Source organism: Marmota flaviventris, chromosome 1, assembly GCF_047511675.1.
Source record: "Marmota flaviventris isolate mMarFla1 chromosome 1, mMarFla1.hap1, whole genome shotgun sequence".
NCBI classification, from domain to species: Eukaryota; Metazoa; Chordata; class Mammalia; order Rodentia; family Sciuridae; genus Marmota; species Marmota flaviventris.
In genome coordinates this window covers 219,834,629-219,848,954 of record NC_092498.1, presented here as the reverse complement: position 1 = coordinate 219,848,954, position 14,326 = coordinate 219,834,629, and the positions used below count along the sequence as shown (strand labels likewise).

The window sequence follows — 14,326 nt, the reverse complement described above, 5'->3', positions numbered from 1 at the left end:
GCGGGGAGTGGGCCTCATCCTGCAGCCAGGCCGCAGCGCCTCCCGAACCCCTGTACTCTCGGGGCAGTGCGGACCCTGGGCTGCCCGCCATCACTGAAGGCCATAGGCAGTGAAGCCACTGCTCCCCGGCCTGGGCCTGTCCAGGGACTGTTGGGTCCTGGAATACAGTAGGTGCTCAATAAATAATGCAGGAATGCATGAACAAACGGAGGGACTGGGGAAGGACTCCTGGAGAATGCGGCTCCCGTGGCCAGGTCCAGGAGGGGTTTACAGGGTATCCACAGAGGGGCAGGGCCTCCGGAGGTCGCCCATGAGGTCAGGGCTGAGTCCAGCACCCTGCCCTCCCCTCCCCTGCCCTGCTGCAGCGGCTTGGAAGGGGCTCTTGTGCGGCAGGGGAGAGCGGACCATTCCTCACCCCAGGCCCCCAGTGTCCCCCCTGGGGGCTTCCATCAGGGTGAGACAGTGGGACTGTCTCTCAGGCACACCCCAAGAGGAGGGCCTGCTGAGTGACCATGTGACCCCACAGACACCTGCCCATACATGCCTGGGCATGGCCCCTGGTTGGAGAAGCTACGAGAACACAGGGGCAGGGGCTCTGACCTGTCCCTCCCCCCCAGAGAGAGCTCAGGCCTCCACAGGCTCAGGGCCGGTCATAGCCCCTTTGTCCCCTGCCTCCCTCCTTCCCTCCTTGTGTATGTCCTGTCCTTGCCCCAAAGGCTGGGGCACAGGACAGGGAGGAGGGTGTGACCCTGTCAGCACAAGCTGAGATTCTTCCAAGGCGTCCCTGAGTTCCTGTGGCAGAATATGCGCACCGGAGAGTCTTGTTTTTTTTTTTTTTTAAAGTGTTTATAAAAATTAATAAATAAGAATAAGAAAGGGGTTGAGTGGGGCACAGTAAGGCACACCTGTAATCCCCACGACTCCAGAGGCTGAGGCAGAAAGATGGCAAGCTCAAGGCCAGCAGCCTGTGTCAAAATGAAACTTTTTTTAAAAAAGGTGGACACTAGTCTGTTGACTGGAGGAAACCCAGGCCAAAAGGGAAATCAGTAGATTATGGTGCCTGGTTAGGCATGTCTTCTAAGGGGCATGCAGGCTTGTGATTGTGTCTTTGAATATAGAAGCACGTGTATGTGAATGGCTGAGAGAGATGTGAGCACAGGCGTTAGGGAGTTAAACAGGGAGGAGCTTCCTGGTACTCAGCAGGGAAATGGATACATTACAGTGTCATGTTATGCCTGTTATCCTCTGTGACACGTTTGTTGGTGACTGTCTCTAAGCTAGTGTGAAGCCAGGAAGATGAAAACAAGCACAAAATTTCTGAGTGTAAAATAGCTATGAGCTTCCTGGAAGACAAGGTGAGAGGGGGAAATGAGTCTTCTCAGTCTCGTTTCGTCCTCCCTAGTGCCTGCCTGCTTATGACTGGATCTGACTTCACACAAAGGTTGTCTATTTGTGACAGGGAATCACACCGCTGCAGGTGGTAGGTATTTCTGAGCTCCCTTGAAGCCAAGGTAAGAGGGGAAACAGGCTGAGTTTGAGCTTCCTCATGGGGTCCTTCTTGCTGTCAGTCGTGTAGGTCTCCTCCAAGGGCTCAGACAGGACAGCGCCGGGCAGCCAGCCGGATGCGGCTGTCCTCAGCAGGGCTCCAGGGCCTGGCGTAGCCAGCATGGGGCAGCAGCAGCCTGTCCTGTGTGCCATCAGGGCTGATGAGACGCCGGATAGCCATCAGGTACTCCTGCTGGGAGGCCAGTGGTGGGCAGGGGCAGTGGGCAGGCGCCCACACATACTCTCGAGTCCGCAGTGGCCAGCGGCTCTTGTAAATGAGCTGTATGTGCACCTCATAGCGGGTCTCCTGGGCCTGGCGGTGGCGGCCCACCACACGGGCCTGGAACACTGTGTGCAGGGTGGGTTGAGAGTCAGCTGGACGTCCACCCCCCACACCCATCCACAGGCCATTGCCGGAAGAGGGGGCTGAGGGTCAGGTGGGGCCTCAGAGAGCCCTGGGGCCTGGGGTCCAGGCAGGTCAGGGATCCATGAAGAGTTAGTGATCACACCAAGGAGTCAAATTAGGGTCAGAAGGGGCTGGGGCTGGGCTGGGCTGGGTGGCAGAGCGCTCGCCTAGCACGTGTGAGCCACTGGGTCCAATCCTCAGCACCACATAAAAACAAAATAAAGGTACGCGTCCACCGACAACTAAAAAATAATCTAAAAAAAATCAGGGTCAGAAGAAGCCATCAAGGGTAGGCAGGGCAGGGTCAGAGGTCAGCAGGGAGGAATGGGTCGGGTCAGGTCAGGTTAACTGGGGCCCGGTGAGCGTCGGGGTAGGGTTCTCACCAAAGTCGCTGCCGCAATAGTGGAGCAGCCGGTGGGCACGACCACGGGTGTCAGGGCAGGGTGGGCAGGGGTCTGTGGGGGGCGGGGCTGTGAGGGGCACAGGCCACACCCCTTGCCTGCCCCACCCTGCCCGCCCCACCTCACCTGGGGCCAGGGTGGGCATCAGAGGTGGGGGAGCAATGGGGGCCCGAGCCTCCACCTCCCGCGGCTGTGGCTGCCGCACGGGCCAGCCCAGGGCCTGCGTCTGCACCTGGAAGGGCCCGTAGCGCTCTCGAGGGAGCCAGAACTCAAACTGGATGCCGGGGTTGGGCTCCTGCAGGAGGATCTGGAGTGGGGCACGCAGGGCAGGGAGCTGCCCTTAGGCCCCATAGCCCAGGCTCCTCCTGAGAGCCAGCCTCCCGCTCCGCCCTGCGCGCACCTGCAAGAGCAGGTCTTGGGAGGTGGGCCCTGCTGCGTGCAGTGTCTCCTGCGGCGCTGCGGCGCGGGCGTAGACCACGCGGGTGCCCGCAGCCTCGTAGGTCCCGGGCGGACTGACCTCCCAGTTCCCGTTGAGCACGTAGTGCCCGTCGACCCCCATCAGCGCTGCAAGGAAAGAGTCGGCCAGGCTCCCGGGGTCCGGCCCCACCGTCTCCGCGACCCCGTCCCCTCTCGGGCCCTGCGGTACCCAGGTGGTTGCGACTCCGGTGCGCCACGCGGATGTGTCTGGCGCCCTCGGGGATCAGGGTCACGTTCCAGTACCCGGCGAAGGCACCTGGGCGGGAGGGTAGGGGTGCGGGGTGGGTGCGGTGCGCGGCGACTCGAGGGTTAAGGGAGCGCGGCACGAGCGCGGCCGGCCCCGCGGTACCCGGAGAGCGCAGTCGGGGGGCGGGGGCGGGGTTAGAGCCCCCAGTGCTCCGAGAGGGTGGGACAGTCTGCCTCCGGCCAATCAGGATGACGGGCCAGAGGGGCTGGGCCACAGACGGCCCAATAGGAGCGGGACCGCACGACGCCTTAAAGGGCCCACGCCCGCCAGGGCACCGGGAGGACGGGGAGTGCGGTCACCAGCGTCACGGAACACGCGCTGCACGAAGAGGCAAGAGTCGTTGGCGCCGCCACAGCGGCCGCAGCGGTCCTCGAGGGCTCCGGAGCCCAGCACCCCATCACAGCCGGCGCTCTGCGGGGTGCGGAGGGGAGCCGTCACCGGGAAGGGGCGGAGCGGAGGGGCGGGGCCGAGCGGGAAGGCGGGGTGGAGCCTGGGGTGGAGCCTGGTGAGGGACGGGCCTGAGGCAGCCCGGACAGGGCCCGGGGCGGGGCCTTGGGGCAAAAGGGCGGAGCCTGGGACCTGATACAGGAGGCGGGGGTGGGGCTGAGAGGAGGTGGGCGGGGCCAGGCGAATCCTTACCAGGCAGCGGCCAGCCACGCAGAGGCCTTGCGCACCTGGGCTGCAGGGGGTGCCGTCCAGGACACGGCCAAAGCTGTGATAGAAGGCGTGTCCCTCCGCCAGGCAGTTGAGATCGCACTGGTTGGGTGCTGGGGGCAGAAGTGAGTGGGACAGTGACCTCCATCGGACTTCCAGTCCCCCTGACCCAAGCTCCATCCGGCAAACATATGGGCAGATGAGGACCAGAGATTCAGCCAAAGCCACATAGGAAGCTGCAGCAGAGCCTGGACTGGACCAAAGGCCACCTGGGGCTCCCCCGGGGTGCACTGATTCATGAGTGGCCTCAACATCAGGGGTCCATTTGTACTGTCCATCAGTACCTTCCTTCCTTCCTTCCACAAGCACTCACTGAGCACCTACTGCGTCCACTTGTGGGTTCTGAGATACAGCACCGGGCAGAACTCAGTCAGCACTGGGGCCCCGCATCCAGCAGGTGACCAATTAAGTGTCTGTCCAGTACTAAGTCACGTGTAGCCTGGGTGTGTCCCTGCACTCCTGGCCTCAGTTTCCCCATCTGCCTAACAGCATGGTGAAACGGGCTGTCCCATCACACCCACAAACACAGAACCCTGCCGGGAGCGGGGGCGCACACCTGTCATCCCAGCGGCTCAGGAGGCTGGGGCAGGAGGATTGTGAGTTCAAAGCAGCCTCAGCAATTTAGTGAGGTGCTAAGCAACTCAGCGAGACCCTGTCTCTAAACGAAATATGTATATAAAAGGGCTGGGGATGTGGCTTGGTGGTTAAGTGCCCCTGGGTCCAATCCATGGTACCAACACACACACAGTCCGATCCCTGCCCAGGCTCCCTCTCCCTCTCACCCGTCTGAGCTGGGCTGGCAGACCCTGCCTGCAACGGATTTCGACCTGGCTGGGGTAGGGCACTGTGTGCGTGGGAACATGGCAGGGTCCTCCAGCTCTCGGTCGGGGGGATCAGGGAGAAGAGAAAGAAAATCAGCCCGTGAGGCTGCACCTTCTCCCTCCTAGGCCTTCCTGTGTCCTGCCACTGTGGAGGCTGAGGCTGCCTGTCTCCCTTGAGTCTGGGCACAGTTATATAACCCACTATTTTCAGCTCGATGCTGCAACATTTCCTGTGACTGCGATGAGTGTGAGTACGGCCAGCCTCTGCAGATCTGGCACTTGACCCTGTGCAGAACGGATCTGCTCTCTGGTGCTGCTTCACACTTCACTTTGCCAACTCCTACGTAGTCCTCAAAGCCCCAACACTAATGCCCCTTCTCTGTGCAACCCTTCTTCAAGTTCCTCTCTGGCTGTCAGCAATGAGTCGCTCACTCTGGACCACCCCTAACCACAGGAGGCCAGGCTACTCACCGCCGTGGAAAGGGATCCATTGATAGGTTTTCTGGGTGCCCAGGACAGGGTGGCCATTGTAGAGGGCACACTGTAGGTCTCGGAATGGCACAGCCCCTGGGGGACAGTCCTGGGAGCAAATATAGAGGTCAGCCCCCAGGGGAGCCCAGTAGCAGGGCTGTCTGGGAAGCAAGAGGGCTTCTGGGCAGTTCCGAACTCACCGGCAACTGGCAAACGCGGTACTCATGGCCGCTCTCCCAGCACGGTTCCTCCCCGGGAAGCCTGCGGACGGGCCTGCGTGTGGTCAGAGCCCAGGGACCCACCCCGGCCAGGCCGGTGCACCCTTCGCCCCCAGCAACCCCACCCGCATTCCAGCGGGATCAGCAGGATTAAAGGGCACAGCATGCGTGGGCAGGTCCTGGGCGCGGCCAGGGGCTGGGCGCAGGGGCTGGGCCAGCGGGCAGGAGAGGCGGGCCAGGGACCCGGCACTGCCAGCCAGTGGCTCCCGCTCACCGGATGCAGCGCCTGCTGCGCACTGAGACGCCCCGCCCACAGGAGCTGGAGCAGTGGCTCCAGGACCCCCAGGGCGTCCACTCCCCCGGACCCTACTTGGGGAGAGAGAAGCCGGTCAGCCTGGAGGAGAATTGGTGAACCCACGCCGCTGGCCATGTCCCCATTCCTGTCCGGCCCTGGACTCTACTGCCCGCCCCTTACCTGAGCGCTGCTCCCTAAAACACAGTTCAGGAGGGTCCACAGCAAGAGCAGAAGGCTCTGGAAGGGTCGGGGTCTCGGGGGGCAGAGGGTGCCTATGCAGCGGGTGCCAGCTAATCCGACGCTGAACCCCATCTCTGCCTTGGCTGGCTGTGTGATCTCATACAGTAATTAAACCTCTCTGAGCCCCCTTTTTGTCTCTGAAAAAAATGAGGAGATAATAGGGTTTTGAGGGATTGGTTGGATAAAGTAGGGTCCAGAGGTGGGTACTCAAAACTTTATCTGCTATTGTTACTGAATGTGTATTATAAGGCACACAGTAGGTGCCTAATTAATGTTTGGTGAGTGAAGGGGTCATTCCAAGGATAGTGCACAATGGCTCCTGGGCTGGGGCATCCCCCACTTTCCACCTCATCATTGCTTCTACCTTCCTGTGTGGCCAGGGACCCGCCACTCCGCTGCCCCAGGCCTCAGCTTCCCCATCTGTGCCGTGGGGACCACCTGGATTCAGTCCATGATTCTGTGAGACCCTGCAAAGGGTGCGGGGTGGGGCTGGTCAGGAGCCCTGTCCAGGCTCAGGGTCCCCCGGCTCCCAGCTCCTAGACCCAGCAGCAGCGAGGACCTCCTGCTGGCTGGGGCAGGGACAGGGATCAGGACCTGGCCCAGGGCCATCTCTCCCATGGGGAAGGAGCCTCTTGCTGCCCACTCCCCTGGAGATCATGGCCTGCACCGAGGAGGGAGGCCAGACAGGTGAGCCTCAGCTCCCAGATGGGAAGGTCACCTCCAGGCCCTCAGTCCCCAGTCCCCTGGTGCTGACCCTGGGCCTCGGGACCCTGAGGTGACTGCAGAGGTGAGAACCTGGGGCAGCTGCAGCCAGGCCAGGGCCTGAGCGCCCTCTGGGCCTGCCGAGTAGCAGCTGACTCTTGCCCTCTCTGGCTCAGGCTGCCTGGACCTTAGAGCTAAGCTGGGGTCAGGGGCTTGACCTCCTGACCACACCCCACTGGACTCGAGCCCCGGGGTGGGGTCTAGGTGATGGAAAATGGGGGCCACGGAGACAACCTTCCCCCTCTCTGACCCCCATTCCCAAGGTTCCTCTCGGGCTGTTTTGGCTGCTCACTACTGGCATAGTGATCTGTGGGCAAGATCACTGTGGGCCTCAGTTTCCCTGAGAATAAGGGACCACAGAGCTCATGCGTACGCGTGGATTATTGCCCTCACAACCCGGTCCCCCTAGTCCCACGGGGCCAGGGAAGGGGAGGAGTAGACCTCATTGCTGGCGTTGGGCCGGATAGTGGGAGGATAGGAAGAGGGACTTACCGGCTGCATAGAACCCAAGCGGCGTGTCCAGGTTTCCCGGGCGGCCCCAGGGCGAGCGGAAGCGGCGGGGCCCGAGGTGCGGGTCGGGGAACTCCGGCGGCCCCTCCCACCGGGGCCTCCCGGGGCGCGCCCAGGCCGGGGTCGGGAGGGGTGGCGGCTCCGTGCGCCCCCGCGCGGCCAGCGCGCGCCTGGACGCAGATCTGCGGCAGGGGACTGACTGCCCGAGCGAGCCCCGGTCCCGCAGAGCCGCGGCCTGGTGTCCTGGCGCCAGGGTGGGGTGACCTTGGAAAGCCCAGACTGACCGCTCCCACCCCCCACCCGGGACTGCTATTCTGGGCTCCGCGATCACGGCCCGAGAATGTGCCGAACCGAGGTCGCCTAGCCCTGGGTCCGGAGGCCGGGCGCTGCCCCCTCCCTGCCGACGCCGGGATTGCGCCCCGCGGGGTCTTCTCCCCTTCCCGGCCCCCGCGGCCGCCTGCGCAGTGCTGGGGACCCTCCACGCCGGGCTCCCGCGGTCCCGGGGCGCCCCAGCCAGGGCCCCTCTCGCGGGGAAGCGCGGCGGGCCGGCCGGGGGGCGGAGAGACCCTCCCAGCGCGCATTCCCGGGCGCTGCTGTCACCGCGCGCGCCCCACCCGCCTCCCGCCCGCCCAGCCCGTCCCCTGCTGCCAGCCGCGGCTTCCGAGCCAGACCCGGGTCCAAGAGGTCCCTCGGGCCCCGGCGCTGGCCGCACCGTCTCCGACCTCAGTTTCCCCATCGCGGCAATGGGGCCGACAGGGGTCTGCGCCCAGAACGTGCAGCCGGACCTCGCTTTGGGCGCGGACGGGCGGTGATTGGGACGCCGCGGGGTCTGTGCACCGCCCCCGCCCCGCAGGGACAGCGCGGACCGCCCGGCTCTGCAGCCAGCCCCACAGCTCCCCGCCACACCCGCGGCGCCCCCTGGCGGGCGGCCCGAGGGGCTGTCCTGACCCCTGGGCTCAACCGGGCTCAGCCTGAGTGACCTCTCCTCCAGGCCCCCATCCTGCAGCCCCCGGCCCTCACCACAGAGTAGGGGCTGGCGAGGCTGGGGCCACGGAGCGGCGCTGGTCCTGCGGTCTACCCTCCATCCTGGAGCACCTCAGAACAGTCACACTGCCATGTATTAAGCACCACCTGTGTGCAGCCGGCTCCAACACTGGCCCATCACAGGCCCACGGGGGCAGGCATGACCCCAACTTCTGATCCCACCCTTGGAGGAGGGAGCCCAGGCTCAAGCAGGCAGGGGAGGGGTCAGGACGGCCCTTGCTGAGGAGGCCTAGCCACAGAGAGGTCAGAGGAAGGGACTCAGAGGCCCTGGGCCCAGGGAATGAGGACAGGGTCTGCCCAGTGGCCTGGGGCTACAGGAGGCTGCCCTGATTTGGGCGGCCAGGGCATGGGCAGGTGGTGCCAGCCCTGCTGGGGAGTTGCTGGCAGGTCCACCTGAGGCCAGGTAGAGTAGGGAGCTCGGCCTGAGGGACAGGGAGCCCCAGGGTGAGCCTTGTGGTGGGGCTCTGCAGTGGGGTCCCCGTGTCCCGGTGCTCAGGGGCCTGAGTGACAGAGGCTGGGGTGGGGGAGGAGAATGGCCACAGCTCAGGTCCCTGAGGCCGCAGCACAGGGCTTCTGAGGGGCAGGTGCCAGGCCAATGAGAGGAGGGCAGAGGATGGACCAGACCAGCACCAGAGCAGGCCCTCGGTGACCTTGAGGGACATGGGACATTAGGCCTGATGCAGAGGTCTAGAGAGGAGGGGAGAGAAAGCAGGACAGGGAGAGTGGGAGCTCCAGGGGCTCTCTGCGCACAGGCCTGGAGTGAGGGCTGAGGAGTAAGTGAGGCCCTGGGCAGTTAGTGGGCAGCCGGACCCCCCAGAGGCTCCCTGATCATGGAGGCCAGTCCACCGGGCTCTAGCCACTGCACACAGCAGGCACTGCAGCTGCCTGGGGAGGCCTGGGCTGTGAGGTCGGCCAGGCTGCCCCTCTGGCCCAGGGTTCTCTGTCCCCTGGCCCCTGTCTGTCCCGGCAGCCGATTCCCCAGGAGGCTCAGAGCTGGGCTTGGCACCAGGCGCAGGAGCAGAGGCAGCTTCTGGGCTCAGCAGTGTCCCAGCAGGGGGCTGGGGCTGGCCGGCACACGAGGGGTATCCCAGCAGGGTCCTCCCAGCCTGCCTGGCCCCACCCCTGCCTGGACCCCAGCTCAGGACGCCTGGTGAGCCCAGCTGGGACCCCCTCCTTGAGGCAGGGTCAGGACAGGACGGGGATCAGGCTGCTGGGCTCTGCTGCCTCTGTGGTCTCGTGGCCTTGGGGTTTAAGAACCTCAGGCCTCTAGTTACGCACGACTTTGTGCACTGGAAATGTGTCAGGAGTGTGGATTTTATAGTGGACGTTCTGACCCTGGGTGTGGCCCGGTGGTTAGTGCTCGTCTCCCTGGTGAGGCCCTGGTTCATCCCAACACTGATAAACAGATCAACAACAGCAGAGGGACACAGGCAACTTTGGGAGGTGACAGGCGCGTGCAGGACCTGGGTGGGGCCGGTGGCGTTTGCATGTGTTGAACTCACCACTGGGGTCCTGCTCCTCGAGGGCACTGTCCCTCAGTGTACCAGAACCACGTGCTGTTAAAAGCAGCTTGCGTTTTCCCAAAGAAAGGCCCTTGAGATCTTGGGGTCTCTCCGTGGCCTCCCTGTGCCCCTACAACACTCCATGGTCTCCCATGACCTGGGCCTGACCACCGGGTCCCGGGACACTTTGACCTCCTGAGTGGACTGGGGGGCCCAACTCTGTACAGAACCAGGTCCCCCTGGGCGCAGAGGTGCGTGCCTGTCGTCCCGTGACTTAGGAGGCTGAGGCAGTCCCGGCAAGTTCGAGGTCGGCCTGGGCCACGAGGCCAGAAAGCCTGGGGTGTGCTCAGCGGCAGGGCTCCCTGGGTTCAATCCCAGGACACAACAAAACAAAAAGATAAAATAGCCGTAGAACCCCAGGTCTCTTTCTCCTCAGTGTCCCTGGCAGGGGTGTGCCCAGCGAGGAACCGAGGCCCACCAAGGCCAGGGAGGACCGGGTCTGGCCCTGCCTCCTGCTCTGGGCCTCCGTGCCCACTCAGAGTCTGCCCCCTGTCGACACCCGAGTGCCAGCCGAGCGTCCGGAATTTGTCGAGCAGGTCTGCCCCTACCCCTGTGTCCGCAGCTGTCACAGCTGTCCCCTTCACATGTGAAACCTTCCTGGGGACCCCATTTCAGGAGGGGTCTTCCAGTGGGCGGGACCCCCACCCATAGGTATCACAGGGCCCTGCTCAGCCGGTCAGAGACTCCGAACGCCCAGCCACTGGTTGGCTGGAGACTGGGCCTGGGACCCCTGTGGCCGATGAGAGCCTGCTCTGGACTGGACCTGGAGGCAGGGCTCCCTGTGGGGGGAGACCTGCGCCTCTCTGCCACCCTGAGAGGCGCTCCCAGGGAGATGCGGGAGAAGGGCAGGAGGTGGCAAGGGCTGGTATTGAGGCTCGAGTCTAGACTGACCCTCACCTGAAGCCGTCCCCTGTTGGCTCTGCCCACTGTAGCCACTTTAGTTTCTGCTACTTGTAATTGAAAGGTCCCAGTCTCATGGGACCGGCATCCCGCGGCTCCTCTGCTCCTGGGACAGTTCTTGCTTCTCAGGCCTCCGATGAGGCGCTGACACCGGCAGCCCCCTTGGCTGAGGGCCTGCTGGCCTTGCACTGTGTCTGAAGGTGGGCGCCTTGCTCTACGTCCAGGCCACCCTGCCTGGCAGGGCGGGTCAGCGCACAGGTGGGGCCTCCTGCAGCTGGGGCCCTGCAGGGCATCCGGGCCTCCGCCTCCCGACCTGAACCCTGAGCGCCTCTCAAGGTGCCTTTCCCATGTGTCTTTGAGCCTGACCCAGAAACGAAGTGACTTCCTCGACGGATTGAGTGTGTCCCTCGGGCAGGAGCCCTTGGGGACGAGGTGTGGCCGGCTCTGGTGGGCGGCTCCTCCCAGCACGCAGCAGTTCTGCTCGATTCCCACCCAGAGGCCGGCCCCCACGCGCACAGCAGTGCCATCTCGCAGCCCAAGGTGCACCACAGGTGAAGGCACACACCTGGCCCACAGCCACCCCAAGCGCTTGGCCAGGGCAGGAGTGAGGGGACACAGAGCAGCGTGGACGGACCTGAGGACCTTGTGCTCGGTGAGAACCAGACACACAAGGCCACAGCGTGTGACCCAGCGATAGGGGCGTCCAGAGACGGGCGTGGGCCTGGGGTGCAGGGGGCGGGGGACTGCGTGCGAGTGGGTCGGGCTGCTCTGGGGTGGTGGAATGCGCGGATGGTGCGACGGCTGCACAGCACGTGGGGGTCTTATGTGTGGCTCTTGAGTGGGGGTTACGTGCTCAGGGTCCTGAGTTCCTCTGGGGACGGGGTACAGGCTTCCCCTGAGGAGGGGACCCCGACAGGACCCAGGGATGAGAGAGCGGGTGTGGGAGATGGTCCCCCTGGTGGTGCCCAGCCCTGGGCCAGGCCGCCAGGAGGCCGGTCGGCGTGGGGCCAGCATGGAGGCCGGAAAGCTGAGGGGCCCTGCCGTTTGGGGTGCTGGGAACAGTGGGAGGCTTTACAAAGTTCCTGAAAACCAGCGAGTCGTTGAAGGCACGCTGTAATGGCATTCACGAGGGAGGAAAGCTCTCCCCTGGTCGACCCAGGGCACGCCAGGAGGAGGTGGCGGAGCCCCACGGCACCCTGGGTCGTGGGACTTTGAGTACTACTTGTTTGGATTTTTTGGAACCATCTCCCAGTTCTTCCTTTTAAGTAGAAGGTTTATTTTGGGAATGATTTTAGATTCCCAGGGAATTTGCAAAGATACTCCAGTGTCCCTGTGCGCCCTCAGTGGGCAGGACGATGAGGCCTCCACCCCAAAGACACTCACGTCCTGATCCCCAGAACCTGAGGCCACGGCACCTGCCCGGGCGGTGGGGAGAAGGGGCTCTGAGGGGGGATCAGGGGAGGTGACCCCTGAGCAGGGGTCACCCAGGGTCACCACAGGGTCCTCCTGAGAGGAGGCAGGAGGGTCAGGGTCAGAGGGCTGGAGGCTGCTCTGCTGCTGGCCTTGGAGCTGGAGGAGGGGACGGGCCTCTCCCTGCCACACCTGGGCCTAGGACTTCTTCCCGGTACTGTAAGATACAAAACGGGGGCTGTTTCTGTGGTAAGCAGATCTGGTGTGGCCCAGATCATCCGGGTTGTGACCCTTTGTGGTGACAACCACGGGAAATGAGCCTGATCTGACCCAACCAAGGCGCCGGCGCTGGGGCTTCTGCAGGGCTGACCGGCCGCAGCCGTGACCACCATCAGTGTCGTCTAAACCGGCACTTTATGTGGGTTTCACCAGTCATTTTTTTTTCTCCAATGAATGTCCTTTCTCTCTGTCCCAGGGTCCCTTATGACATTGGGCTCTTTCTCTGGTAATTAGTAGAAAGACCCACCCGGATGGAAACTGGATTATTCCTGTGGGAATCTGGCCAGTTCCAATGCCCACTCAGCACCCTGAATACAGCCAGAGTCCATCAATGTCCCTGAACGGAGGTGGATGCTGCGTCGGGTAGGAGCAAGGCTGCAGGGAGGGTGTCCCTCTGCAGGAGCCGGGCCTGCTGGAACATGGCAGGACCTGCTGCTGGAGCTCCCAATCTGGTGGATAGAAACCAAAGCACATTTCAGGTTACGATGGAGCCCAGGCGTCTATCAGGGCAAGAGAATGATATGGTGGCCACTTGGGCAAAGGTGGCCCCTGCCTGCTGGGTCCTAAAACGTGACCAGGCAAACATGTGGGGGTGGAGGAGCACGTGCAAAGGCCCTGCAAGGGAATGAGGTTGGTGTGGGTGGGAGGACCAACAGGGAGGTGGGTGGGAGGACACGAGGGCCACTCTGTCCCCCCAAGCAGGCACTGCAGCAGAGCCCTCCTGCACGAGCTTCTCAGCAATGGAGCGGCGCACAGGACAGTTCACAGCGTTTGGGGAAGCCCAGCCCAGTGCGGGCAGCAGCCAGCCGGTGGACCTGTCTGCCTCTGTCTCCGGCGGTCAGTTCTCCAGGGTCCCCGGTGTGTTTGGGCCTCGGGGACCAACAGTGGTGACCAGGTCCTCCTCTGCTCTCCGGCTGATTCTCTGCACCCTTGCTTCAGGCTCTGCCGGGGGAGACTGAGGCGGGGAAGGTCACCACAGCTGGCTTCAGGCTTCCTCCAGTCAGAATGAAGATGCTTGGGCACCACCGTCGCTGAGGCCACCCCTGGACAGTGTGGGCGGTGAAGGGAGGAGGGCGGCGGGGCCCAGGAGGGGAAGGGAGGCTCCCCGGAGGACTGGAAGATCTAGAGCAAGGGTGGGGAAGAGCAGAAAGGGGGGTCCTGGGGTGCTCCAGAAGCCGCAGCAAGTCCAGGCGCCCACTCCAGGCCCGCGCGGGCCTCGTCCCTGCAACACGGGCTGGGCTGGGTTCCGGAGCCTGGCGCAGGTGGGGCCCCTCCTGCCTCCTCTGCCGCTGGGGCTGCTGGTCCCCGGGGACCTTCCTGGCGGGGCTGAGGGCTCACGAGTCCAGGCATGTGGGACTCCAGGACACAAAAGGGGACCGGGATCTGGGCTGAGTCACGTCCCTGGGCGCTACGTCCCCAGATGCTCCCACCCTGGCAGCTTCCAGCAGGAGGGGGCTGGGAGGCTGGGCCGTGGCGGACCCGACCCCGTGCCAGCCCCGTGAGCGGAGCCACAGGCCTCTGGGAGTCCGGCTCCCTGCCCGCTCAGGGCCCCTCCACCTGCCGCAGGTATTTTGAGAAAAGCTTCCGGGAGCTTCTCCTGAGAAATCTGCTGAGTCTGAAGAATCATCTCAGGGCAGCGGGAGCGGAGACGGGGGGGGGGACCTGGGCCTGCATCCCGGATGGGTGCACAGGGTGGGTGCCAGGCAGGGCTCCGCACCCACCCCCTTGGCAGCGGGACCCCGGGGTGGGGATGCAGGCTCGGGCAGCCCGAGGCCACTGGGCCCCTAACAGCGGCCCACACACTGGGCCTGCTGGCTCCTCTGTACAGTGAGGGTGCAGGAAGCCCCCCAGGCTGGGCTCTGAGGGACACAAAATATCTGTTTTTCACTTTTCTATTGTGGCAAAAAATACGTAACACAAAATGTACCGTCCTCACCTTCTTTAGTGCAAGTTTCAGAGGCATGAAGCCCGATCCCAGGGCCGAGCAGCCGTCCCCAACACCATCTCTAGAACTTTCCATCTTC

At 63.8% G+C, this 14,326-nt stretch overlaps 1 protein-coding gene across 6 annotated transcripts; it reads right to left on the bottom strand.

The window, feature by feature from the left end:
* Positions 1 to 834: 834 nt before the first annotated feature.
* Positions 835 to 7,702, bottom strand: Adamtsl5 (ADAMTS like 5). Of its 6 annotated transcripts, XM_027952771.2 has the most exons (13): positions 7,090 to 7,702; positions 6,200 to 6,302; positions 5,776 to 5,848; positions 5,575 to 5,666; positions 5,283 to 5,343; positions 5,083 to 5,191; positions 3,716 to 3,843; positions 3,376 to 3,487; positions 2,999 to 3,085; positions 2,753 to 2,916; positions 2,479 to 2,659; positions 2,335 to 2,406; positions 835 to 1,893 (listed from the first exon to the last, which is right to left on the bottom strand). In XM_027952771.2, the coding sequence occupies exons 2-13, from the start codon at positions 6,253 to 6,255 to the stop codon at positions 1,592 to 1,594; spliced, it is 1,437 nt and encodes a 478-aa protein (XP_027808572.2). In that variant the 5' UTR covers positions 6,256 to 6,302; positions 7,090 to 7,702; the 3' UTR covers positions 835 to 1,591. The 6 variants fall into 6 exon arrangements, with proteins under 6 accessions (XP_027808572.2, XP_071460633.1, XP_071460636.1 ...); XM_071604532.1 differs by lacking the exon at positions 7,090 to 7,702 and having other exon boundaries at positions 5,283 to 5,355; positions 5,776 to 5,972; positions 6,200 to 6,289; XM_071604535.1 differs by lacking the exon at positions 7,090 to 7,702 and having other exon boundaries at positions 2,479 to 2,647; positions 5,283 to 5,355; positions 5,776 to 5,972; positions 6,200 to 6,289.
* Between the last annotated feature and the right edge of the window lie 6,624 nt (positions 7,703 to 14,326).

What these genes read in the sequence shown, in the direction of transcription:
- Adamtsl5 (XM_071604532.1), bottom strand. Translation starts at nt 5,907, where the DNA reads ATGGGGTTCAGCGTCGGATTAGCTGGCACCCGCTGCATAGGCACCCTC. An exon ending in ATGGATCCCTTTCCACGGCG is followed by an intron (nt 3,844 to 5,082) that starts GTGAGTAGCCTG and finishes TTCTGCCCCCAG; the next exon opens with CACCCAACCAGTGCGATCTC. An exon ending in GCGTGGCTGGCCGCTGCCTG is followed by an intron (nt 3,488 to 3,715) that starts GTAAGGATTCGC and finishes CGCACCCCGCAG; the next exon opens with AGCGCCGGCTGTGATGGGGT.